Source organism: Durio zibethinus, chromosome 6 (assembly GCF_047325235.1).
Source record: "Durio zibethinus cultivar Kanyao isolate XHJ-2024 chromosome 6, ASM4732523v1, whole genome shotgun sequence".
In the NCBI taxonomy this organism is placed as follows: Eukaryota; Viridiplantae; Streptophyta; class Magnoliopsida; order Malvales; family Malvaceae; genus Durio; species Durio zibethinus.
This window is the reverse complement of record NC_143167.1, coordinates 5319509-5342820: the sequence shown is the minus strand read 5'-3', so window position 1 is coordinate 5342820 and position 23312 is coordinate 5319509. Positions and strand designations below refer to the sequence as shown.

The window sequence follows — 23312 nt, the reverse complement described above, 5'->3', positions numbered from 1 at the left end:
TGTTGTAGGGGTGCTAATCATTCTCTACACATAACCGACTTTCGAAATCAAACTGTTTCGCAGACCATAAAATTATCTTTTTAATAAATTTTAATTAATTTTAAAATCTTATTAAAAGGATAAATTTTGATAGGTGGCCAATCGCGTATAGCCAAAAAAGATTGATGACGACTCCGTTTTTTTATTTTCGTTTTCAAATTCGTCAGGCAGCTCCTAAACCGTTACAACAATATTATTTAATCTAATCATATTTATAATATTATCTTATCGTATCATATTATAATCTTATATATCAAACATGATATTAATTTATATCTTTTAGTAAATTACTCTTCAAATAAAAAGGATCAAATATGTTAAATTACATATATTTAAAATGTTATAAAAATGAATTTCAGATTTTATTTAGATTAATGTAATCATGACATTTAATACATTTAAATGTCAAATTTTAATATTTATAATTTATTTTTTATAGTATATATTTTCTTTAAAAACGTTTAAAAAACCAAATAAAATTATTATAATTATCAAGTAATTATACAACCTATTATACTGAAATAATATATTTTGATAAAGCATTTAATTACTAACTAAAAAGAAAACTACTATACATAAAGGATGAAACATTTTAAGTACTAACTAAAAAGAAACTTACCATTGACAAACAAGGTTTAAGAGCTTAAAAAACTTATATACAAGTAACTGCATTGACCAAAACAAATTTTCAATCCTACGTAAAAGGTTATTCAAATTTACAAGAAAATTATTTTTTGTAATATAAACAAATCATAGAACCTCTTCCAAAATGATACAAAGTCCCGTGGCAATACTCTTACCCATAAAAGATGAAACTAAAAAATGGTTTTAGACTATTTGATTTTTTTTTTTTTTTTTTTTTTTTTTTTTTTTTGTGATAGGTATGTATCACTTTAAGAGAAGGCGGAAATGCAAAGAAGTGTTAATCTAACATCATCTTCAAAGAATTCCATGATTTCATTTCGTTAAAAACAATTGAAACATTACCCAAAAAAAACAAAAAACAATAAACAAAACAAAAGTTTTAAACATATAATAAAATCAGTTGTAGCATTTCTTATATTAAATTAAAAATAATTTAAAATGATAAACGATATTTTAAAAATATAACAAATAATCATATCCATTTTCATCAATTTAAAAAATTTTCACATCCGCCAATAAGATCTTGATTTAGTGACAAGGAGGAGGTGTTAGAACTTTAAGGTTTTCAGTTCAAATCCCTTATGTGAATTTGATTGTTTAATTAAATTATAATTTATTAGTTGATATAATAATTAATTATATGAATACAATACTTGATTATAAATTTAATTACTTGTTACTAACTTTAGAAAAAAATTTCACATCCGTACTTATTTATATTATGTATTAATTATAGATTACTAGAATTGAGGTTTTTTTCTCACACCAAGGTGAATTGAAATCTTTGTTCTCATACGAGAATTCTTTTAATCTTTTTTTCCCTAAATGAGGTATTGAAGCCATGTCACTGTTGTATCACTGCTTACAAGGAAAAAACTACCATATCAATTGAATTTTTCTTTTTGTTTTTGTATAAAAATTCCATTTGCTGCAAATGAATCTTGCGAGAAACCTCTTCGGGGGATACCTTAACCTTTCCAATTGACCCTATGCTGCAAATGATTCAATGTCATCATGAGGCAAGGGGTCTATCTGCTATTTTCTAATGGTTCCATTGTTAGATCCTAAGGCATATAATTCCTCTCCTGGTGAGAAACACACGCAGGGACAAACATGTTGACCCTTATTGCATGCTATCTCGTCCACAGTGTGAAAATAAAAAACACAAACCCATATATCTTCTCATCTGGCAATGAATTTACTTCCATATTTCAGTTCTAGTAAGTCTGATTTAACCATGCATGGCTTGTTGTAACTTTTCACCAACCCATCTGCAGTTGTGATGTATCGACCATCTTAACTCACTTCAGCATAGGTCACAGATGACTTAGTCTCTAGTGTTTAAATTAGTTTACCACTCGTCCATATCGTCTTAATAATGTCTGATCACATGAATCCACACAATCGTTTTGATTGAACCAGGAGATTTGTCTTCCCTTGGAGGTGCATCTGAATGTTTCAAATCATAAATACGAAGGACTTTCTCTACTTCCCTAGTCAATAGAAGGTGTGTATCCTTTGAAAAAGAATAAGCTCGAACTTTATGCTTGTGTTCAAATGAGTACAATTCATCACCTGTTAGTGCATCCTAGACTTTCGCAGTAAAGTCAGCAAAACAGAAAGCAGCACGTAATGCATTTGTATCCAAGCAAACACTCCACAACGCACCCTAATGTCCTTCAAATGTTCCTATCCAATCTCCAGTTTCTCCATTCCTCAGCATTGGACTAGAATCTTTGCTGGCACTAATGAGGAAAAAGCCATCTAGAGTCATCGGACGGTAAAAGAGGTCCACGACGGGGTGTGAGTGGCGATGGCATACAAGTGGGACCTCAATCCTTTTCTTGTCCATGTCTTTGTTATTACAAATCAAACACCAATTATAAAAGAAATCTCTCTTTTATGATCTCCAAACAAAACAAGAAATGGCGATAGTTTAACGCAAGTGGGAAGACGTTTTGATTAGTGGGATTTGGGATTTGATTGCATTAATCCTCCCCTACCCTGGACCTTGAGCATTGAGCAGGATGATGATGATGCAAAAACGTTATGGAAGATTTCGAAAAAACTATTCTGTTACAGGAGTCTAAAGTACAGGGAGTGAGTGGCCATGGCATACAAGTGGGACCACAATCCTTTTCTTGTCTATCTCTTTTTATTACAAATCAAACATAAATTGTAAAAGAAATCTCTTTCTTTTATGATCTCCAAACAAAACAAGAAATAGTGATAGTTTAATACAAGTGGGAAGACGTTTTGATTAGTGGGATTTGGGATTTGATTGCATTGATCATCACCTACCCTGGGCCCTGAGCATTGAGCAAGATGATGATGATGCAAAAATGTTATGGAAAAATTAGAAAAAACTATTCTTTTACAGGAGTCTACAGTCAGGCACAGAGTATCGGGAATCAAAGGACCAAACTACATAATATTTTCTGCACTCATTTTAAAAAATTCTAGAAAAAGAAAATCGAGTAATATATAAAATATCAAAAAGGTGGAGCTTCCAATGGAGAATATATTTTCATAGACATTACCCAAGCATGGTTCTATATAATCTAATCTTGTCGTTATAGCTCTTGCAATTAAAAAAGTCAAGTTGGTTGCTTCTATAGACGAGAATAGATGAGGGGCTGATAGCTCTGAAAACTAATATCCTATCGACCCAAATGCACATCTCAATGAAAATTAACTTATGAGCTTTAACAAAATCTCTCTGTTGTGATCACCAAAATAGAAGATGGATAATTGTTTGCAAACTTAAAAAAAGGCAAAATCAAGTGTTTAGCATGGCAAAATTGATCTTTCTGTTGGTGACCTAGATAAATAATGAAAAAGTGAAGAAAAAGGAAAATGAAAAAAGTTTTAATGGTCAAGTGACAGTTTTTGCCACTTAAGCATTTAGACGGTTTATGTGGCTTGAAATACCTTATTTAGGGAAAAAAGATTAATGCTATCCCCATTTGGGAATAAAGTTTTCAATGCATCTTGATATGGGAAAAAACTCACTAGAATCGATTCTCTCATTATGCTACAGGAGCCTTTTTGGTTAAAAATGTTATCATCTAAAATAGTTGGTTATTCTGGTAAAAAAAAGTGTTTGATTATAATGGATTTATCAATTCAAAAGTTTTAGGAAGCTCATTATAATTAACCAACAAACACTCAAATTGAGACTCAAAATAATAAGACCAAAACTCAAATACCCAGCTTTTGAGAGTTATAGAACTTGATCTAAACCCATTCAAAGTTAAGCCGAAATACCCATCGGCAGAATTTGATACAAATTTCAGAGGTAAGCCCAAAAACCCAAAAATTGATACATATTAAGCCCAAATATTCTCACCACAACCATTCATAATTTCATGGAATTCTTTTAATCTTATTCAAACTTAATTGCATAAGGTTTTGATTGATTTAGAGGAAGCTTTTCAGTGGATGAGACTGCTCAAATTGGAGATAATGGTCCCTTTGAGAACTGGTTTCAACTTTTGATGGCATAGTCAGTTGCCCCAGTTGACTACCCGATCGATAGAAACCAATGTTGAAATAATCAAAATGACCAAAACTATGAATATAGGAGCTCTACTCGCTATTGTTAAACTTTCAATTACCAGAAAAATGGGATTATATATGCATTCATTGCCAGAAGTTCTCGTAGAAAGTAGCATATCTGAAGTTTTTCACTGGCTTGGAACCTCCTATAAATGACAGAAACAAAGCCAGCAAAGTCAGGATCACAAAAGTCGCATATATGAAACGGAGATTGGCAGTCCTGGGTAAGAATAGAAATAGCAAGCAATTTGGTGACCCCTCAGACTTTGGAGAACTTGGTTTCTCGATTGAGATCTCACCAACAACACGTTCTGATGGGTTGGCAGTGAGAATATCTGCTTCAGGCCTCCTCAATTTGATTCTCCGGTTTGCTGTGCCCTGGAAATGGGGTACATTTTCTTGCCTTGGCTGCTGAGGCCTTCTCTCAGCATCAGAAGTGATGGCAGTCATAGGCAAGATGTCTGGTGTTGCTGACAATGAAGTTTCATCAAGCTTGATTATATCATCTTTTAGTATCTCAGCAAAGTAATCGTCTTCATCATCAGAATCCTGAAATTTAAGCAAAACAATATCAGAATGCTGTATTTTGCCAATCATGTACAATTGACTTCAAATGCCTGGTGATCGATGAGTTGAACCTATAGTGTGATACAAGGATAAATTTTTATGAACAAACCTTATGAGGTGTAGAAGATTCTGTTGGTCCAACATCATTTGAAAGTTTTTGCTCAGATTCAGATGCAGAATCGATTTGCTCTATAGAATGAGAATCATAACTAGTAGTAGCCTTGTTCGAATAGAGTTCAACTGCCTTGTCCCCTTCAGACATGCCAGTCTGATCAGTACCACCATCTGAGGTAGCAGGGTTGCTGTCATTCACAATTGACAACTGCTGTTGATTCCAAGGAGCGCGATTTGAAGTGTTTTTCAGACCAAAGTCACTAGTCTTCCTAAGGCGGCAAACAACTAGGGAATCCTACAAATTCAGAAAGAAAAAGATACTAATGTTTGCCCCCCGAAAATCTACATGATAAAATAGAATATTATAAACTCCAAACATCTTATCGACTAGCAGCAGTTCTGGAAATGAATATTTCGAGATGAATTGATGACTAAATGTTACCCATCAAAAACAGAAGAATAGCAATGCAAATAACCCCTGAATTAATTGACCAAATCAGCCTACAACTATTACTCAAAAACAACAGCAGGAAATATCAGAATCATTTAGTGAACCCCCTACAGAGCTTCAGAATTTCTAAATGGAATTTTGAGCTCAAATCAATGAACATTGACTACATGTATGTATCAACAAGGCTAGACTACAAACTTGACCCTGCAATACATTTCTCCCTAATAGAAGGCCATGGCAACCATTACCATAGTCCTTAGATTAATTACCCTTTCCTGTTATTAGATTATTCCACTAGTCTATTTACACATAGTTTCGAATTTGAGACACCAACTCGTCAGCTTATGTTGTCTTTGAAAAAAGAGCTCCAGTAGAATAGGTTCTATGGCTTCTAAAACAAATATTAGCTTTGCAAGAATTTTGTGAACATTGTCAAAGAGTTCTACTTAAAATTTTAGGATAATTTTTGGCCAAAAGCATTCAAGATTATGGTATTCATAGAAAGTCAGTTTCGACTAGAAACCTTAGTATTTGCTAACTGTCAATGACTAACACGAGCAATTCTTGTTTGTACCTTTTAACATAAGCAATTATTGTTTGTATCTTTTAATATAAATTATTCGGAAACAGAAATCTTGTGTTTTAAAGGACCTTCTGCATTTTCAAACCATTTTCCAGAACCCCATGCCTACCACGGGAAAACCCTCGTGAAAACACAGACAAATAATTGAATAAATAACAACAGAAGCAACAACTACAATAATTCAATAACATGTCCTAGGGTATGTAGTCATTGCAAATATGTTAAAGAAAAATACTTTTCTATAACATTAACATCTTAGATAAAAAATGCCTTTCTTTGGATTCAGCAAAATTCAACAACATAAATATATACAAGCTAGATGAAAACTATCAGTAGATCCAATAATTATAAGACAAATCACCTGCGATTTCCCATTCATGCAGTATTCATGCATGATCCATTCTGTCCTTTCCCCTTTTGGTGCACGACCTGTGTGGAACACGAGAGTCCTCTTTGTACCAATCACATTAGAACCTGACTTCACATTACGTTCTTTCCCTGTGGCTTTCCAATAACCCTGTTCAGTTGCCCGCCTACTTTGTGAACCATTTGGATATTTCCGTCCACGAGCATAAAAGAAGAACCACTCATTATCTGACTTTATGATGGATTTGGCTGAGAAGAGAAAAAGCACCAGAAATCAGTGACTATAACCCAGGGAAAATAAAATCCGTGAATCAATAAGAGAATTCTACTAGAATGAAAGCAATTATCTGCAGCACCAAAAGGACAGCCTAGATGCTAAAAGCATAATGTGCAACAGAATAAGAAACCAAGATAAGTTTCAGCATGCCACACACAACTGCATCATGGATTTTATGAGCATCTAAAAAAATTGTTAGTGTATGACTGTACGTAAATAATCCAACGAAGAAATTTGTAAATGAAACGTTTTAGGTACTTCTTCTAGTACCTAAAAGGAGCAAAGATGAATTGTGGTATTACAAAGGATTACCAAGAATATGTAATTAAAATTCTGATCTCCAGGAAAAGTAGAAAAGATCCTACACTTAAAAGCTGCTAGGCTTATTCGCTTTAACAAATCTCAACATCCACATGCAAATTAGGGTTCCATTCTTCCTGCTACATCAATTTTATTTGTGTTTTAATCAATGCATGCAAATCATTTGAGAAAATTTTGAACAACACCAAATATAAAAGACGATCAAAGTCCTTCCAGGGAACTTAGCAGAAAATTTTGTGACCTTCTTTACAGGAAGTAAAACAACCTACAACAAAACTCAAGTTTAAAACAGAATCATACATGGAGATATTGACCAGGCATCAATAAAACTCTCAAATTTAAACCTTCAAATAAACATGATCCTAATTAGATAACAATTAGGGCCACCTTGGCCTCTGCCATTGAAAATGGTAATTTCTAGAGCATGGGAAGAGAGGACGATAGTCACAGATATAACTTAAATGTTATTTCTCCTAACCTCTAAATTCTTCCAAACATTGAAGAACTCAATTCATTAAGTAAGCCTCTCACGGAAATTTGAAACATATTAAAAGTTTTGCTAAGGCTAAGTTGCTTGCAACCTTATAGATTCCGTCAAGTTTATGCAGAGCCATAAATTCTAAAGGACTACAAAACTTGGTGCAAAACTAGAATAATCCTCAAAACCACAAACTCGGCAGGAAAAAAGAATGGCCAGCTTATAAGTAGTATTGCCAATTTGGCATCATATTCAGTTTCATATAGATATCTTCCCCTCTGTCTCTTTTTTTTTTCCTTACTCTGTTTCTAATTGAAAAGGCAGTCAACTCAACTACAAAATACAGACTGTAACAGTGCAACATACATGCTTCTAAAATATTGTAAAATAAATAAATAAATAACAAAAAGTCTGTGCCTATGCTTTCCATCCCATTTTATAAGAAACGAAAATAGCATCCCATTTCATATGCTAAATGCAATAGCGTATCATATTGGAATTTAAAAACAAAAGCCAAAAATGTAAGGTTTAAAAGAAGCAAACCTGGCAAGTCCCAAGGCTCTTGTCCACAAATTTGAATCTCAGAAATGACCTCAACACACTTCTCATTGCCATCCAGCTTCTTTTTCAAGTAATAAGAAATCAATTCAACATCAGTTGGTGAAAACCTAAACCCTGGAAACATTGAAGACGCCTCTATAGTCATCTGGGTTTCTCTTGAAACTCCTTCACCTGCCATGACCGAAGCAAAAAGCAAAATGCAAACTTGCCCTTCTCCTTGTTCTTTTACTTCTTGTTTGTTGTTATGTTTAATACTAATCGGAGCAATAAAAAAAAAAAGGGCTTTGTTTGTCCTGTTTAGTATAGTATGATCTTTTTCTTTTAGGTTTCTTTTGCTTTTGCTTTCAGTTTTGTTACTTTCGGCATCGAGGAAATGGATGAAAAGAGAGTATGTCTAAGTAAAGTTGTGCTTTGCTTTGCTTTGCCTTTCGGTTTTGGTTGTTGCTGTGTTTGTGAGTTTTGCATATGGACTGGAAGGGGGGACAAATTTTTTTTTTTAGTTCAAACGAGTACAATGCCTTATCACATAAAAAAATTTGATTCGAACCCAATTTTTTTTTTTTTTTGAAGATTTTTTTTATCATTAGATCAAAAAGCGGAAGACAGGAAGGGGGACTGATGTCTGATTTTTTGTGAAACTTCGGCCGAGTGATGGGCACGTTGACAGTTCATACAGACCGCGTTCGTCATGCGGCGTCCCACGTGGTTTTGGATTTTCCTTGTTTCGACTCATTACTCATGAAACATTTTTTGTTTTTCTTTTTTCTTATATTAATATTTTATTTTTATTCACAATGATAGAAAAGAAAAAGGTTTAGATCAATTTGGCATACGTTCGAAGTAAGTACATTTACAAATAAACCACTTCATTGGACCTGGGTTGGTTATGTTCGGATCAAATTTAGGCATCTGACTTGATAAGACATCTACACCTTATTTCATAATTTCAAATAAAATATAATAATGTGATATAAAAATAATATTATTTAAAATTTTAATAAAATTAAAAATATATTTTTTATATTTTTATATTAATAAAAATTATTATATATAAATTTTGTGTAAAATATAATACAAATATATAAATAATTAATTTTTTATATTATATAGATATACAAATTAACAAATCTACCCCAAACTGATCATGTGCTGTTCAACATAAATTGTTTTTAGTGTTTGCTAGTTACACAAACCTCAACAATTATGCAGAGACATATTTATCCTATTCTTTAAAAAAAAAAAAAAAAAAAAGAGATACTCAAGGGTCGGTTTATTGTAAAGATTCGTTTTATAGTTGAGAAGATTTAAATAAAAATATTAAGTTTATTAAATACGTTTGAGAAAAAAATATTAAGTTATCAATATTTTTAATTTTAAAAAATAAAAAAGATAACGATATTAAAAATTAAATAAAATATAATTTTTTTATTTTTTATTTTTTTATAAAAAATCTAGAATAAAAAATGGATATGACACTTTCTTCCTTACCAAGGTAATTTGATACACATTTGTTTAACACTAATTGGTCTTTCTAATTATATCCTCCCAATATGATTTTCAAATTTTCAGCGTTTTGTCAATGGTAAAATGCAAATCAAATTCTTCAATCTTCAATGTCTTTTACCTTATTTACTCGGAAGTTGTCCTGTGTTCAAGCAGTGGCATCATCATTAAGCAAGCAACGTTGGTTAATTGGTTCGCTTGCTATTAAAGGATTTTGCATTCAAGCATTGATCTTATCTAAAATGTCAATTTTTTCAGCCAGTGTAAGAATTGTCTACTTCTGATCTATAACACAGGGTTTTAGATTCAAGTGTTGATAATTTGTCATTGATGTTTCTCTAAAATGTAGATTTCTTTTTTGTAAAGATAACTAGATTGTCATAAAAAGAAAAAGAAAGAAAAAAAATGACTAAATGAGTATAAATAGGGGGTCTAAATTAAAAGAGCTTTTGACGAATTTTTTTTGATTATATTTGATTTTTATTTATTTTTATTTATTTATTAAATTTAATAAATAAATTTTAATAATATTTTTATGTTTATTTATTAAACAAATCAAATATGAACAAAGATATGTTTTGCTCATTATTTATGTTTGTAAATAAAATTATTTAAAATTTGTTTAAAATTCATTTGTTTATTATTGATTTATACTAATAACAAATTTATATTTTTACTATTTATCCGAATTATATTTTAAGGTTCGTTTCTATTCGCTTGGGTTTATTTACATTCGTTTAGGGTTCGTTTATTTAAATTTATTTTGTTATGATTTAATTATTGTTTATTAACATGTTTATTTATATATATTTGTGAACATATTCGTTTAATATTAATGAATGAGTTTATTTAATTTAATCAAATCATATACGAATCGAATGTGATATTTTACCATTTAAACGAATAATGAACTTTAACAAATAAAGCAATTTTTTTACTGAACATGAATCGAGCTCGAAAACCTTTAAAAATAAATAAACAAGCTATAGATATATATTTATTCGTTCATATTTAGTTCGTTTACAGCACTAAATATAAAAATTATACATTTAGCATGTGTTTGATATACAAAATTATTATAAAATAAGATAAAATGATATTATGTGTAAGATTAAATTAAATGCTATCATTCTATTTTATATTTAATATGTGCAGGAATTTGGATAGAATAATTTTATTTATTAATCAAAATTATTCTTACTCAAATTTATATAATTTGAATTATTAATATAATTTAAAAAATATAATAAGATATATAAATTCAATCTCATAAATTTTTAAAAATATTGGATCATCTTATATCAAAAGTATGATTAATTTTTTTTCGAAATCTTATTCTTTTCTTTTGATACATATCAAATATAATTTATAACAATTATTATCTTATTTTATCTATTACCGTATGCACTAAATACCTTTGGTCTTGATCTAGGGATTGAAAAAGTTAGCAGTGAAATTTGTAGGCTCATAGCTACTAACTAAGGAGTAGGGGAGATTTCTTTTTTTTTTTAAACTGAAGTTATTAGAATTTGACATTAAAATTAAAAGTTTAATATTTTATTAATATATTATGTGATTATTATAAAATTTTAAAAAAATTTAATTAATAAGGCTTCGTTTAATTAGTATTTTTGCTTTTTGTTTTTTGTTGAACCAAAATTAAATAGTAAAAGCATTACATTTGCATTTTGATTGGTATTTTTGTTTTTTTTTTAATTTTTTTCTTTTGATTTTTATTAAAAGTAAATAATAAAAATATCAAGTCTAAGTAGTAAATAAAAAATATGTCCATGATGAATAGTTGTTGGTTTCATTTGGGAGGGGAACAACGTTAACCGCAGCTACCACCAAACATGGCATACACATTATTCATTAATCAATCAACCCATGCCATGCCATGAAGAAAACAAATTTGAAAAGCTTACACACGCACACGCACACGCACACGCGCGCACACACACACACACACACGCTTTTTTTTAACATAAAAAACAGTACGTCACTAGTTATAGAGTATACGATGATTATCCTCCCAGCATTATAATTTTAAATTGTTAGTCAATGGTGCATTGCAAATCAAATTCCCCTATGTTCGATATAGGTTGCCTTGGCTTCAACCAGAGGCACGATCATCCAACAAATAATTATACTAACAACGTTGCTTAATTGATTAATTTATTTTTTTCATAACAAATCATAATATGAAAAAAATTATAAATATTAAATTTAAAATTTAAATTATGAAATATTATTTTTCAAAAAAATAATTATATGAATCAAGTTAAATTTCAGATTCAATTCATTTATTTTTCAATAATAAAAATTTTTAAATTTAAGTATTAATAATCTTCCGTAAATATTATCTAAAATGTAAGTTTTTTTTCCTCATTAATAAAAGTTTTAAATTCGAATTTTATTGATTTTTTATTGACATTGAGGTTATTAAAGATTAAATTTTAACCTAAAATTAAAAATTTAATAATTTATTAGGAGATCACTTAATTTTTGGATTTAAGTCATTATAAAATTGGTGAATTTGCAATTCCTATAAGAATTGAAAGTGTTAGTAGTGTAAACGAAGTTCGTTGAATTGATAAGTATTGAATATTTAATTAATAAAATTTAGATTTAATTTTTGTTATTAATAATTTTTTTAGATAGTCTATAAATCTAATATAAATAGTTATCTAAAATTTTATGTAAAAGTAATTAATAATAAAATTGGATAGCCTTAGATCTAATAAGAGTGATGTTATTCGCAATTAAAGATATAAACGAATTTGACATTTTACAAATAATTTATAAATAAATTTTTATTTATTTATTTATTTATTAAATTTAACAAATCAATATAAACAATATTTTAAAATTTATTTATTAAATAAATTGATTATAAATATAATAAAGTTTATTCACGTTAAATTCATGAACATCGGAATCCGCAGCCCCAAACGAAACTAACGTATTACACACGTTCACTCAAACCACAATGCATGTGATTTTCTATGAAGTAAAAAAAAAAAAAAATGGAAAGCAAATGCAATTTGATTAGAATAGGAAAATACTGATAACGCGCTACTGCCACTAATCTAGAAAGCTCTGAGAATCCAAAGGCCAAAACGGCTAAGAACTTCTGAAATCAAAACTCCTTTCCAGCCTCAGCCTTTATTTAATCTACGACAACTTCCATTCCATATGTAAACTTCTCCACTAGCGGACAAACAAACGACAACTCAACTTCCAACCACAAAATGTCAGTAGTCCCCGCCCCACAACCTGAACGACCGCTCTTTGCCGAGGTCGGCATGGGTGGCGACGCCTCCACAGCTATCGTCCGGGCAACCGTGGTCCAAGCTTCAACCATATTTTATGACACGCCTGCTACTTTAGAAAAGGCGGAGAGGTTGTTGGCTGAAGCAGTGGGGTACGGGTCTCAGCTGGTGGTTTTCCCTGAAGCGTTTATAGGTGGATATCCACGTGGCTCCAATTTTGGTGTTACCATTGGGAACCGAACTGCTAAAGGGAAAGAAGAGTTCCGGAAGTATCATGCTTCAGCTATTGATGTTCCTGGTCTGAATCATCTAACACTTACTTCTTTGTTTTCAATTGTTTATGTTTTTATTATTGACAAGACAACTAATCGCTAATGTCTTTTTTGAGGTGATAATGTGAATGGATGATGTTTTGGCCTGAAATTTACATTGTTGTTATTGGGTTGATATGGAAAAGCTTCTTCTCGCTTTTTTTTTCCCTCTGAATTTTACTAATGAGTTTGTGAGATATTGTTTAATTCAATTGTTTTGATTGAACACATTGAAGGCTTTTACATCCAATGTTGGCGGAAAAAAAATTAAGACTCTCTTTGAATTCGAATCATGAGGAGGGGCGTTGTGATTTATAAAATGGGAGAGAGCTATTTCCTGTTAAGCTGTTTAAGTCCATTGGATTTTTTTCTGTGGAGGAAACAAAAAGGTCATTTTGGGGGTAAAAGGAATTCCTTTGAGAACATTCTATGACTTATATCGTGCTATGTGCCAATGAAAATGTTTCCCTTCTCTTCTCTTTTTGGTTTGTTTAATGACGAGATTGACTGGCATAAACATTTCCTGCTGACTGCTGGTAGATGCAGAACTTTGCATTAGTTCTAATTTGGTTAGATCGTATGCAATATTCGTATTTGTTGATGGTGTTTTTGGTGAAGGTGAGTTGGAGGATGAACTGGGAGGTGAGTTGGGGTAATCCGGATCTGCAGCAAGAAAAGTATGGTCAAGGTGCGCTGAAGTTCGATCTTCGGGGCACGTTCCGGTTCCGATGCTCAAATTAGCAAAGTGTATGATATTAATGTTAAAGGGGAAGAAGATGAGTTGTAGAGAGTATTGACGCTCAAGGATTAAGGGTTTAGAAAGGTGTACCTGGCCCTCCTTTTACCTTATTTTATGAAACATGGTGACGTAACCTGAGTAGGTGGCAGTTGATGGGAAGTTCATAAGGGTCTACATGATAAGTGTCACATGGATAAGTGTGGGATGCATTGAATGATTTCAGGCAAGTTGGGCTACCATGAGGTGACCTACTGATGTGAGATTAGTGAAAGTTGTTGGGCACCTGTCTTCGTGAGCGAGGAAGTATTGGTAGGCGAGCAACTCAGGGTGAGCCCATATGAAGCGCTTAGAGCCTGGGCATCGATCTTCCCGTGTGGTGATGTGGAAGTTGAGCATGTGCCGACTTGGTGAGCATGGGTGTTGACCTGTTGACTAGGCAATTAGGCGTAATCGTATTAAATCAAGAACTGAATTTCTGCGTTCAAGTTTTCTTGGAATATAAAGTCTGTAAACAGTTTGATTATGATACTGTGGTAGTACTATTTTATTTTTATGCGTTTGTAATAGTTTTCAAAACTCTTTGTACATTATCATCCTTTTCAGTTTGCAAATCTATTTGGAACTTGTATTTATCAACCAAAGTATGTCACTCTGTTTCACATCTTGTTTCATATCTGTGGCTTATGCTTTGGCAGGTCCCGAAGTTGACCGTTTGGCAGCCATGGCTGGAAAGTATAAAGTATACTTGGTAATGGGTGTGATAGAGAGAGATGGATACACTCTATATTGTACAATTCTGTTTTTCGACTCACAGGGTCGATTTCTGGGGAAGCACCGAAAGATCATGCCCACGGCATTGGAGCGTATAATTTGGGGATTTGGAGATGGATCAACAATTCCAGTTTTTGAGACTCCAATTGGAAAAATAGGTGCTGCCATTTGTTGGGAAAATAAAATGCCACTTCTAAGGACAGCAATGTATGCAAAAGGTTAGATTTTTGGACCTTCACTTACATTCTAATGCTGAAGTACATATTGCGCCAATGCACGGCAAATATAACTTTGACAGCAACCTCATGCTTTTCTTCAAGCTGCCTGGTTTATAATAATGTTTTCCTCTTTCATTTTTTTTTTTTTTTTTGGAGTGAACATCTATTTTCTTTTCCCTATTTTGGGTTGGAAAGGATATTTGTTATGGGTTCTAGCTTAAATACGAATACCCCATAACTAGAACCTTTGGCTAGTGGCTGGAGCGTTTTAGGAAGTTGGCTGTTGTCTACTTTATGATCACTATGCTAGGAATGAGCTTTTGTATGAGAGAGCTGATGTGATATGTGGATTAACTTGAAATTTTGGTGCAATGTTTGAGTTCAAGTAGTTGTCTGTTTATTCTCTATTTCCCCATCATTTATGCCAGCAAGCAGGTGCAAAGCTTTTGTTGAATGCAGGAGTGTCAGTCACCAGATAGTGGATACTTGATTATGTTAGGCCCAAGTTAGTCCGAAATCAGCATATTCAAACTCCAAAGAATTGTGGGCAAAAAAAAAAAAATCCAAGAATTATCTAGCTGCAAAGATTTAGTTTTGCAGGATTTACTCAACATCGATTTAGAGAACTGTCATGTTTCAGCTCCTAGAATTTGTGTCATTGTACCTTTTCTCCCTCTTATGTTTTTCCGGAAGAAAAATTACCTTCTAATGAAATGTAGGTGTGATCATCGATCTCATTTATTCTACAAGCAACATTTATGGAAACCACTTTTTGAGCTTTTTAGTTTAGCTTATCATATTTTTATGCCTTAACTTTGCAAGGCTTTAATGTTTGCAGGTATTGAAATATATTGTGCACCTACTGCTGATTCAAGGGATGTGTGGCAAGCATCAATGACCCATATTGCTCTTGAGGGTGGGTGTTTTGTTTTGTCAGCCAACCAATTCTGTCGGAGGAAAGACTACCCTCCTCCTCCAGAATATCTGTTTTCTGGGACAGAAGAGGAACTCACTCCAGATTCTGTTGTATGTGCTGGTGGGAGTGTCATTATATCACCATCTGGAGCTATTGTGGCAGGACCCAACTACAATGGGGAGGCACTTATATCCGCAGATCTAGGTTTGTATAGTATTCTCTGATTATCTCCTAAAGTTTCTTTCTAACCTGGCCAAAGCATGCTAGATTATCTACATTTGGCTGTTTCAGGGAGAATGTACTAGAGCAAATATCTGAACTTATTAACCAACCATCAAGAATATGGTTATTTTCAGAATATGGCCATTCAGAATGTCTTAAGTTATCATTTAGCACCCAATACGATGGGTGTGATGGAGAACAATATTCTCAAGGTATTGATGAAAAGTAAGACCAATAGTCCAAGGTGCTATTTCTCTTGGACTTGGGCTATTGATGATCCCATGTCTCTTGAAATTCTTGAGACACTAGTTTCTGTGTCAAAGGGTGCAGTGGAAGGTGACCACCAACGCAATGTTGAGAATGGATTTTGTGATACATTTTGAGATGTCATGTTACCCATTAAGCCCTTTGTGCGTGCGTGTTTGTGAGAGAGAGAGAGAGAGAGAGAGAGAGAGAGAGACTAGTTTTCTAACAGACTATACCTACTACCTACTAGATTTTTCAAGTAAAATTATTCGAGTTTCAATCCCTGTAAAATTACTGTATCTGGGCGGTAAGTTCATGCTGTAGGGTTTAATCTCTTTCTCTTGTCTTCTCTCCTCAGTTCATGTCTGTGTTTTTGTGTGTGTGTCTACATCTGCATGTCTCTCTCTCGCGTCTGCCTGTCCAAGTGCTTGTAGGCAGGATTACTCTTTCTGATTGATTGCGTCCTTTACATGTTTCTTCTCGACTGGTAATATTGAGTGTACTAAAGCTTAGCATGATGTCCGCAAACTTGGATTTTAATTTTCTTTGGTGACTAACTTATATTAATGACATAACCAAATGACTCCCAGATCTTGGAGAAATAGCACGCGCAAAATTTGATTTTGATGTGGTCGGTCATTATTCAAGACCAGAAGTGTTTAGCTTGATTGTGAGAGACCAACCAGCAAAGCCAGTCACTTTAACATCAGCACCTGAAATAACCGAAGACGCTCATCACAAATAGTTGCGGTCTTATTTTATATGTTGCCTCTGTAATAATCAGATGAATAAAAGTTCTATAAAGCCATCTGATGACTGTTATATTTTCCTGTATCATATTTGTAATGTCTTTCGACTTTTGATAAAAATTCATAAGTATAAAATTACTTTGTGATCATGTGCATCTCCTCTAATGTTAAGAATCAGTAATGATACAAGACTTGCTTCTGTGAATCTCACATGATTTTACTTCCTGGATAGCTGCTACACCAATGCAGTTTATTTTCTATTAGTATCAATACTTTTGACTGCCAAATTTCTTGGTTTGAACGTTTATTTTGGACTTCATTAATTTTTTTTTTTTATAAAGAAGGTTGTAGTTTAAAGATAGAAAAAGAGATTCAAAGCGCTAAGATTTGAATTCTATTTTAATTTTTGACTGACTAAGCATTAACAGTTACTTAAACTTGGCTCAAATAGTAAGAATGCAGTGATGTTTGATTTGAGATTCTAAATTCGAGTCATGGTGTGTTCTTGTGCAGAAAGAAAAATATTAACCATTAGGAGTTGAACGTTTAGGTTAATAGATCAAGTGCCCGACCAAAAGAGAAGAGCCAACATGAACTGTTGACCAGTACACAACCAACTGAACCAAAAGCTTGGGTGGTACTTTTATACTTCAATTATCGGAATTGAGCCATGATTCAATACCAGTTCAGCGATGGAAATGTGTCCAGCCAATGCTGGTTATTGGTCAAATAATTCAAGATGAGACTTGAAAGGATGACCCTTGGGGCCTGGAGAATGAAGAGATGAGAAAATGGTTTTTTACGAGGAAAAACGACAATGTTGAGTTATCATACAAGTCATGTGAGCTGTTGGAATTTTGTCAAATGTATATTCTGAAAGAAATTCTTTCCACACAATTTGACAGGATAAAGTCACATGGCTGATGGTGACAATATGTATGGTGGTATATATAATACATATAATACCAAGTAACATGTTGGAAATAATTGAGAATAATATACAATATTCTTTAATTATTTTATTTCTTGGGGTATTATAAAATGGTTAATCTTAATCCTGTCTCAAACATCATCTTATTTTGCCTAAGTAGAGCCACATGAAGTCTTCACCACTATATAATTGACTAGTGGTTGGTCATCACAGTTAGACTTTGGTTGTCAGAATTTGACCAAAAATACAAATAAATTGAGAATAAAACAGAACAGAAAGGTTAAAAACTAGGCTGCCAATTGATCAAAGAGTTAAAGTTCAAAAGAAGACATAGAAACCCTTAGCCTTTTCATGTCTGAATCTCTTAAATTCCATTTCAGCCTTAGCAGAGTACTTCAACCCACATGGATTGCTGGACGGTACATAAACCCAAATAATGGTTGGAGCTAGCCGTTATGAATCAGTTTCTATGTCAGAATTTAAGAACGGTGCAGTGGAACTGACACTAGGAGCTCAGTCTAGAGGTTGCTATGGCTCAAGATTTATGGTTCAAAAACCCTGGGGGAGAAAGACATGAGAGACTGCTATTTTTAAAGGAGCTCACTACTATTGTAGACCTTTGAAAATTGCTTCTTTTACGTAGAAATTGTTTTACAATTCTGAATTGTGGTGCTTCAATTGTAGCAAACCTTTTTGTTCTACATAAAGAGGCATTTAAGGGAAATAAAGAAAAGCAATTCAGAGATGCTGCCAAACCGTGTGGTCATAGCACAATTTGTATCCATAAATTATACCAGATTCATACAGCCTAACAGTCTATTTACAGTCTCGTTTTTTGAAGTTTGGCAATTGATCGAAACAAATTAACCAGTGAGAATGTTTGAATTTCAAGAAAATGCAACAAAGCATTAGTCAGGAAAGCAAAAGAAAAAATAAAAAATAAAACAAGTTTCTCCTTTCTTAGCTTGTTGAAGTTCAGCCTTCACCTCTTGTGCCAACTAGCTTAGGCTTCAAACCATGTCCCTTTAACACAGGTGAGCCTGTGCTGCCGGGCTCTGGAAAATGCATGGACATGCTCCACTGCCGGGTTGGACTTGAAAAGCTTTGGATAGGTGCTATTTTATTACTAGATAATATGTGATCTCTAAGACTCTTCACTGATCTGTATCTTTTGAATTCATCTTCACAATCCTGTGCTTGAACTTGTGAAGCAGGATTGTATGTCTGATCCTTCTCAAACCCATCTAACTTTTCCTGGCTTTCAAGGCCGAAGTCCCAATCTGTAGAATTTGAACTTCCTCTTTCTAAGCAAATACTTCCCCATGATATTTTCTCAGAGAGAGATTTCCCCCCCCTATTTTCTTTTTCAACAGAAATCCTCTTCGATTCACCTTCAACATAATTTCCACTAGCATAACTCCACTTATAGCTCCTGTCATTATTGTCCATATTTAATTCAATGGAGTGAAGATCACTATCATCTGAGTCATCTGCTTCACACTCTTCTCCATTCACAACTTCACATTTATCCAAATATTTCTCTGATGCTTCACAGGATCCAAAATCAATATTCTTCAAATAAGCTTCAAGCTCTTTGATCCTCTGCAGATTCGGCGAACCATCACTGTTTTCTTCATCCATTTTGGTTGCTAGATATGCCTCAAGTTCATTTCTCAACTTTTCGACAACTGCATTCTTCTCCTCAAATTGATATTTAGCCTCAGAAAGCTTCATCTGAACTCTCTCCTCTCGTAATACATCAGCAAACTGAAGCATTTCTCTTTCCTTCTCCACTTCTTCCCTCACTTTAGCTGACTCTCTTTTCAGTTCTTCAACCGTGGCTCTATCTTCTCCAATACCTCTAGCCAACTCATCACATACTTGCTCCAATAATTCTTTTGCCCCCTTCTCATTCTCAACCTCTTTTGTTGCCTCTGTCAGAGATGCCTTTGTATCTGCCAATTCTTTTCCAAGCTTCTTGTTCAATCTCTCAGTTTGCCTCCTGATTTTCTTCTCTACCGCAAGCTCTTCTGCTATGCATGCTATGGCATCACGAATTCTCTCACGCTCCTTTCTCTTCCAAGCTGCCTTTTCTTCTGCAAAATGCCTCATGAGGTACTCAATTTCATTGCGATTAGATCGTTGCTCTCTCATCAATTGATCAACTTGGATGTGGACTCTATCGAGTTCAACACGCAGGGCAGATACAAGGGACATGACTGATGAATGTTGCTCATCAAGACCACAAATATGATTCAAAACTTTTAGGAGTTCTTTAGACGTGGTTAGGCCATTACTGACATCCTTTAAACGAGTTCTAATTCCAATTATGCATCCAGCATGATTTTTACCCCTAGAATGAGTTTCAATCTGCATTCATGGCATAAAATCAGTGAAAAGATTTTTACTTACTTTTCCTAACTTTTCCTATTTCCCGCAAAATAAGGATTCAACTCCAAGTTTATTGCAGCAAATTCTCAAGTAGCAAATGAAATTACTCAAGGCAAAATATATTCCCTCAAACCAACAAAAAAGAAGCCAAGGCAATGCTGATGTATCAAAATTCTTTAATCAGTATCTTATAATATTACCCAAATATAAAAAAAATAAAACAACACAACTGAAAACGTTTGATTTGCAATAAATTATAAAATGCAGATTTTGGAGGACAAAGAGCCTGTCGGTTAGCAATTCAAAACCTTCAGAAACATATCTAATACACATACCTTGTTAAAAATGAAATGGTGAATATTTCTGTGCAGATGTCATTATCAATGTTCCATTTCTATTTTCAAAATAACATAAAATCGACTCTTAAAACAAGTCTAAAATATGAATTCCCAGCTGCAAACCTTGGAGAGAGAGCCATTTTTGAAAAAAAAAAAAAAAAACAATAGAACATGCATTTGCCAAAATATTATATGTCTAATTCTCTCAGTTTCTTTTTTTTTTGGTACCAAGTTTCTTTTTCTTTGTATATTCTCATAATTTTTTTCTTTTAAAAAAAATTGCTGAAATGACACCTAACAATCCCTGACTGAAAAGGAAAAAATTGAAAATTAATTCAAAAGTGTTTTATCACCTCCATCACTCTAGCATTGCCAACAGAGTCCAAGCTCCCCAACTTATAATCAGTTACTTGAAGATTTTGAGAAACAACAGAAGCCCTTCTCCTATGAGATTTGGTTCTGGCTCGATCCATCTTCTATAAAATTCAAAAGCAAAACCAAAGAAAATCACCAAAAGAACACAAAACTTTCAATAAGATTTTTAAAACAATGTTTCCAAACCTTCAAATTGATAAAAAGCATAAGAAACCACCTCTGAAATAGGACTATAAGATGGATCAGACAAATTTGGCGGCAAAGTATGAGCCATTTTTGCAACTCTAGGCGCTTTTCTCCTCCTATCTTTCTTGTCCAACTCTTCCTTAGCTTGTGGGGAAGGGATTGCATTAATCTCCCACAAAGTGGCAGCAAGTTTCCTAGCAGAAACCGAGGCTTCTTTGGTTTTGGTAACAGTCTTTGGTGAAACCGTAGTGGGAAATTCAGCACTTGGCATTGCCAAAGAAGGTGTCTTTGTTGTAGCTGTTTTCCATGTAGGAACAGGGGTAGTTGATCCTGCCCTTTTTCCCACCAAAATTGCACGCTTGAATCTGTATTTTTGGATCAAAGATGATGATGACGATGATGAACAACCTCGTTTCCTAATCTTACATGCCCTTTTACCGTTTCCATCCACGTTTCGGTGTTGCCATGACATTGTAAGTTTTATTTATTTAATTTTTCTCACAAGAATTTGGCCTCAAAGACTCAAATTTGATGACCCAATTTCAGGACTTTGAAGTACTTTGGGACCAAATACACTAGAAACAATGGTAAAGATCTCCGAACCAAATTTTGAAGATCTTTATTTTTTTAAAGAATGGAAAGTTTTTAAATGAGATAGAGGGGGCAGAGTAGGGAAAAGATGATGAAAGAAGATTGATTAGTGAGTACCCATGTTTTCTTTTTTGGTAAGTCCCAAACTTGTTGCCTTGAATTCATCAAAGAAAGCATAGAAAGTGACCATCAAAGATCCTTGTACAGGATTTTACAGAAGAAAAGAAACAGTCTAAAATACTAGAAAAAGAAGATCCGAAAAAGCTTTTGCAAGAAGTGGGCAGCTGTCAACACAAAAAAAAAATGGGAATGTTGAAAGATTAGAGAGAGAGAGAGAGAGGGAAAGATTTTAAGGCATTTGTTTTGAAGTACTATTGGCTTTGATTTAGAAACCTTAAGAGAGGGAAAGAAGAGAAAATAAAAAATAAAGTGAACGAGTGATTTTATTTTTATTTTGGGTTGATTAAAAGAGGAGAAGGGACGACGTGGCGTAGACGTGAGAAAGCGTGCATTCAAATTTCAATCAGGAACGTTCATGTGTAAATGAACGGTCAAAATCTTTCCTAGCTTCTCTGCATTTGTTTTGTCTTCCTTCTCCCTAATCTTAGATCGAATGTTCTTTTTTCTGCACCATAAACTTTGCATTTTTTTGTTGCGTTTTGCTTCTATTATCAAATTACTCGTAAAAGTTTTAATTTATCAGATTCATAGAAAGCAATCTTAGATTAAATTCTTATGCTATTTCTTTATTGATCCTTAATCTCGAATTAACGACAATTGTGATTAATATATAATCATTTATTTATAAAATGAATTCAAAATTTAATTTAATTAATTTATATAATTATTTTTAAAAATAATATTTAATAAATTTAAAATTAATTTTTAATACATGAAATCCCAACATCTACTTATATAATACTATATTTTCATTCGCTAAGATTTTATATCATTTACCAAATTATCGAAGAAAATTAAATTTAAAGAAATATTACCAACAATTCTTTGATTATTGATTTTTGCAATTTTTTTTTCTAAAGAGCATCAATTTAAATTTATTTTTTAGAAAAAAAAGTATTTATCTATTATGATTAATAGATCAGTTTTCCTTTTTTTTTAGAATGCACTAAGTATTTCCTAAGTGAGTCTATATTGCAATTCTAAAATGTAGTAATCATGCAACTAAGAAAACGCTGTTTTAGATTTTACAAAAAAAAAAGAGAGAGAAAGAAAACTTTATTTTAAATTATAGTTGTAAAATATACGAGAATGTACATGTTTTGAAACTCTAAATTTATCAATATTTAAAATAAAAATTGAGCATCAAATACGAAATAATTGACTGAAATATATAAAATTAGTTTGTAATTAATGCGATACACGAATTAATTTTACTTATTAACTAAAATATTTTAAAATTTTAAAATTAATAATTAAATTTATTATTATAAATAAACTGAAAATATTATATTTAAATACATGTTAACAGTTAAATATAAATTTGTAATGAGAAATTTTATGTTAATTATAGGTAGGAAATTACCTTTGATGCAAAAGAAATTCCTTTGAAATATATCTCCATTCTCATATCTA

At 32.7% G+C, this 23312-nt stretch overlaps 3 protein-coding genes and 1 pseudogene across 4 annotated transcripts; 1 reads left to right on the top strand and 3 right to left on the bottom strand.

The window, feature by feature from the left end:
* Positions 1–1546: 1546 nt before the first annotated feature.
* LOC111284262 (uncharacterized) lies at positions 1547–3055 on the bottom strand (annotated as a pseudogene).
* Positions 3056–4297: 1242 nt separating this feature from the next.
* On the bottom strand, positions 4298–8529 carry LOC111284737 (NAC domain-containing protein 40-like). The gene is made up of 4 exons (XM_022873620.2): positions 7943–8529; positions 6319–6572; positions 4919–5218; positions 4298–4791 (listed from the first exon to the last, which is right to left on the bottom strand). The coding sequence occupies exons 1-4, from the start codon at positions 8136–8138 to the stop codon at positions 4327–4329; spliced, it is 1215 nt and encodes a 404-aa protein (XP_022729355.2). The 5' UTR covers positions 8139–8529; the 3' UTR covers positions 4298–4326.
* Positions 8530–12660: 4131 nt separating this feature from the next.
* On the top strand, positions 12661–17056 carry LOC111284196 (bifunctional nitrilase/nitrile hydratase NIT4A). 2 transcript variants are annotated; one of them, XM_022872916.2, is made up of 4 exons: positions 12661–13033; positions 14481–14774; positions 15613–15894; positions 16749–17056. In XM_022872916.2, exons 1-4 carry the CDS (start codon positions 12715–12717, stop codon positions 16901–16903), a joined length of 1050 nt encoding a protein of 349 aa, XP_022728651.1. In that variant the 5' UTR covers positions 12661–12714; the 3' UTR covers positions 16904–17056. The 2 variants fall into 2 exon arrangements, with proteins under 2 accessions (XP_022728651.1, XP_089618084.1); XM_089761958.1 differs by lacking the exon at positions 12661–13033 and adding an exon at positions 13054–14192.
* Positions 17057–18584: 1528 nt separating this feature from the next.
* Positions 18585–22158, bottom strand: LOC111284195 (uncharacterized protein At5g41620-like). Its single transcript, XM_022872915.2, has 3 exons — positions 21160–22158; positions 20921–21043; positions 18585–20208 (listed from the first exon to the last, which is right to left on the bottom strand). The coding sequence occupies exons 1-3, from the start codon at positions 21598–21600 to the stop codon at positions 18814–18816; spliced, it is 1959 nt and encodes a 652-aa protein (XP_022728650.2). The 5' UTR covers positions 21601–22158; the 3' UTR covers positions 18585–18813.
* Between the last annotated feature and the right edge of the window lie 1154 nt (positions 22159–23312).